Below are 1,164 nucleotides of genomic sequence, written 5' to 3' on the forward strand. Positions count from 1 at the left end.
AATTGTCTGACTTGGGTTTCATTTGCCAGGGTCTCAGGCCACATGGAGATTGCCTCAACCTTGTCCGCTGCGGGCTTGATGCCATCCGCGCTTATTCGACAGCCCAGGTATGTTAACTCCCGCTGTCCGAACCTGCACTTCGCGAGCTTCGGATAAAATTGGTGACGTAGGAAAATCCCTAAGACCTGTTCGAGAAGTTTTGTGTGCGACTCTAATGTAGCGCTATAGATCAAAACGTCGTCGAGATAAGCTATCACCCCACTGCCCAAGAGTGGTTGCAAGTACGCATTGATATTGGCTTGGAAGGTGGCCGGCGCGCCCTTCAGGCCGAGCGGCATAACCTTATACTCGTAAAGTCCTTGCACCGAGCGAAAAGCTGTTTTCCATCTGTCCGTGCGGGCCATGCGGATTTGGTGGAAACCCGCCTCTAAATCCATCGTGGAGAAGACAGTGGCCCCACCTAGCATCTCAAGGACCGACTGGACGCTAGGCATGGGGAATTCCGGCTCAATCGTCAACGCGTTGAGGGCCTGATAGTTGATGACCATGCGCATTTTGCGTTCTCCGCTGCCATCCTCCTTTTTGTCGACCATGATGGTGGGTGCGCATATAGGAGAATAGGTAGGCCCGATCCACCCCTTAGCTGTTAAACGAGCGATCTCCTGGTTGTGATGTTTTATCTGATCAGGAGGCATTTTATAAATTGGTGCGCGCGTAGGGAGTTTTCCGGGCGCGAGGAGGATGCGGTGGTCGTAAGGCCTCCTGGGCGGCAAGCCGTCGGGCAGGCTGTGGGGAAATAATTCTCGGTGTTGCCTCAACACGTCAAGTATCTGATTTGGCACCTTAGCCGCCTCAGGTCCGCTCATCCATGTATCGAAGTCGGAAAATGTTAGCCGAGCAGTTGGCCAAGGAGACTCCTCGTCATCTGTTCCAATTTCGTCGGCTGGCCCCTCAAGTACACTCGCTGAAGGGGGATGCTCGACTGGAAGGGACTTGACATACTCCGTTAGGGCATATAGCAAAGGCCCTTGACGGTCCGTTGGTACGTGAATAACCCGGTCAGGTCTCGTAGGAGGTAATGCTACCACACAGTGTAGCTGTAGTGAATACTCCCTACAATCACGGCAGCAATGCCGTGCTCGTTGTTAAGTGAGTGAGATTTGT

At 53.2% G+C, this 1,164-nt stretch overlaps 1 protein-coding gene across 1 annotated transcript; it reads right to left on the reverse strand.

Annotated features, from left to right (window-relative positions):
• Positions 1–54: 54 nt before the first annotated feature.
• Positions 55–866, reverse strand: EMH_0099550 (OSJNBa0079C19.6 protein, related; the record flags this gene model as incomplete). The annotated part of the gene is made up of 2 exons (XM_038022104.1): positions 55–132; positions 186–866. The coding sequence occupies 2 exons, from the start codon at positions 864–866 to the stop codon at positions 55–57; spliced, it is 759 nt and encodes a 252-aa protein (XP_037877958.1).
• Between the last annotated feature and the right edge of the window lie 298 nt (positions 867–1,164).

The sequence above is a fragment of the Eimeria mitis genome, genomic scaffold (genome assembly GCF_000499745.2).
Source record: "Eimeria mitis Houghton genomic scaffold, Emh_scaff10676, whole genome shotgun sequence".
In the NCBI taxonomy this organism is placed as follows: domain Eukaryota; phylum Apicomplexa; class Conoidasida; order Eucoccidiorida; family Eimeriidae; genus Eimeria; species Eimeria mitis.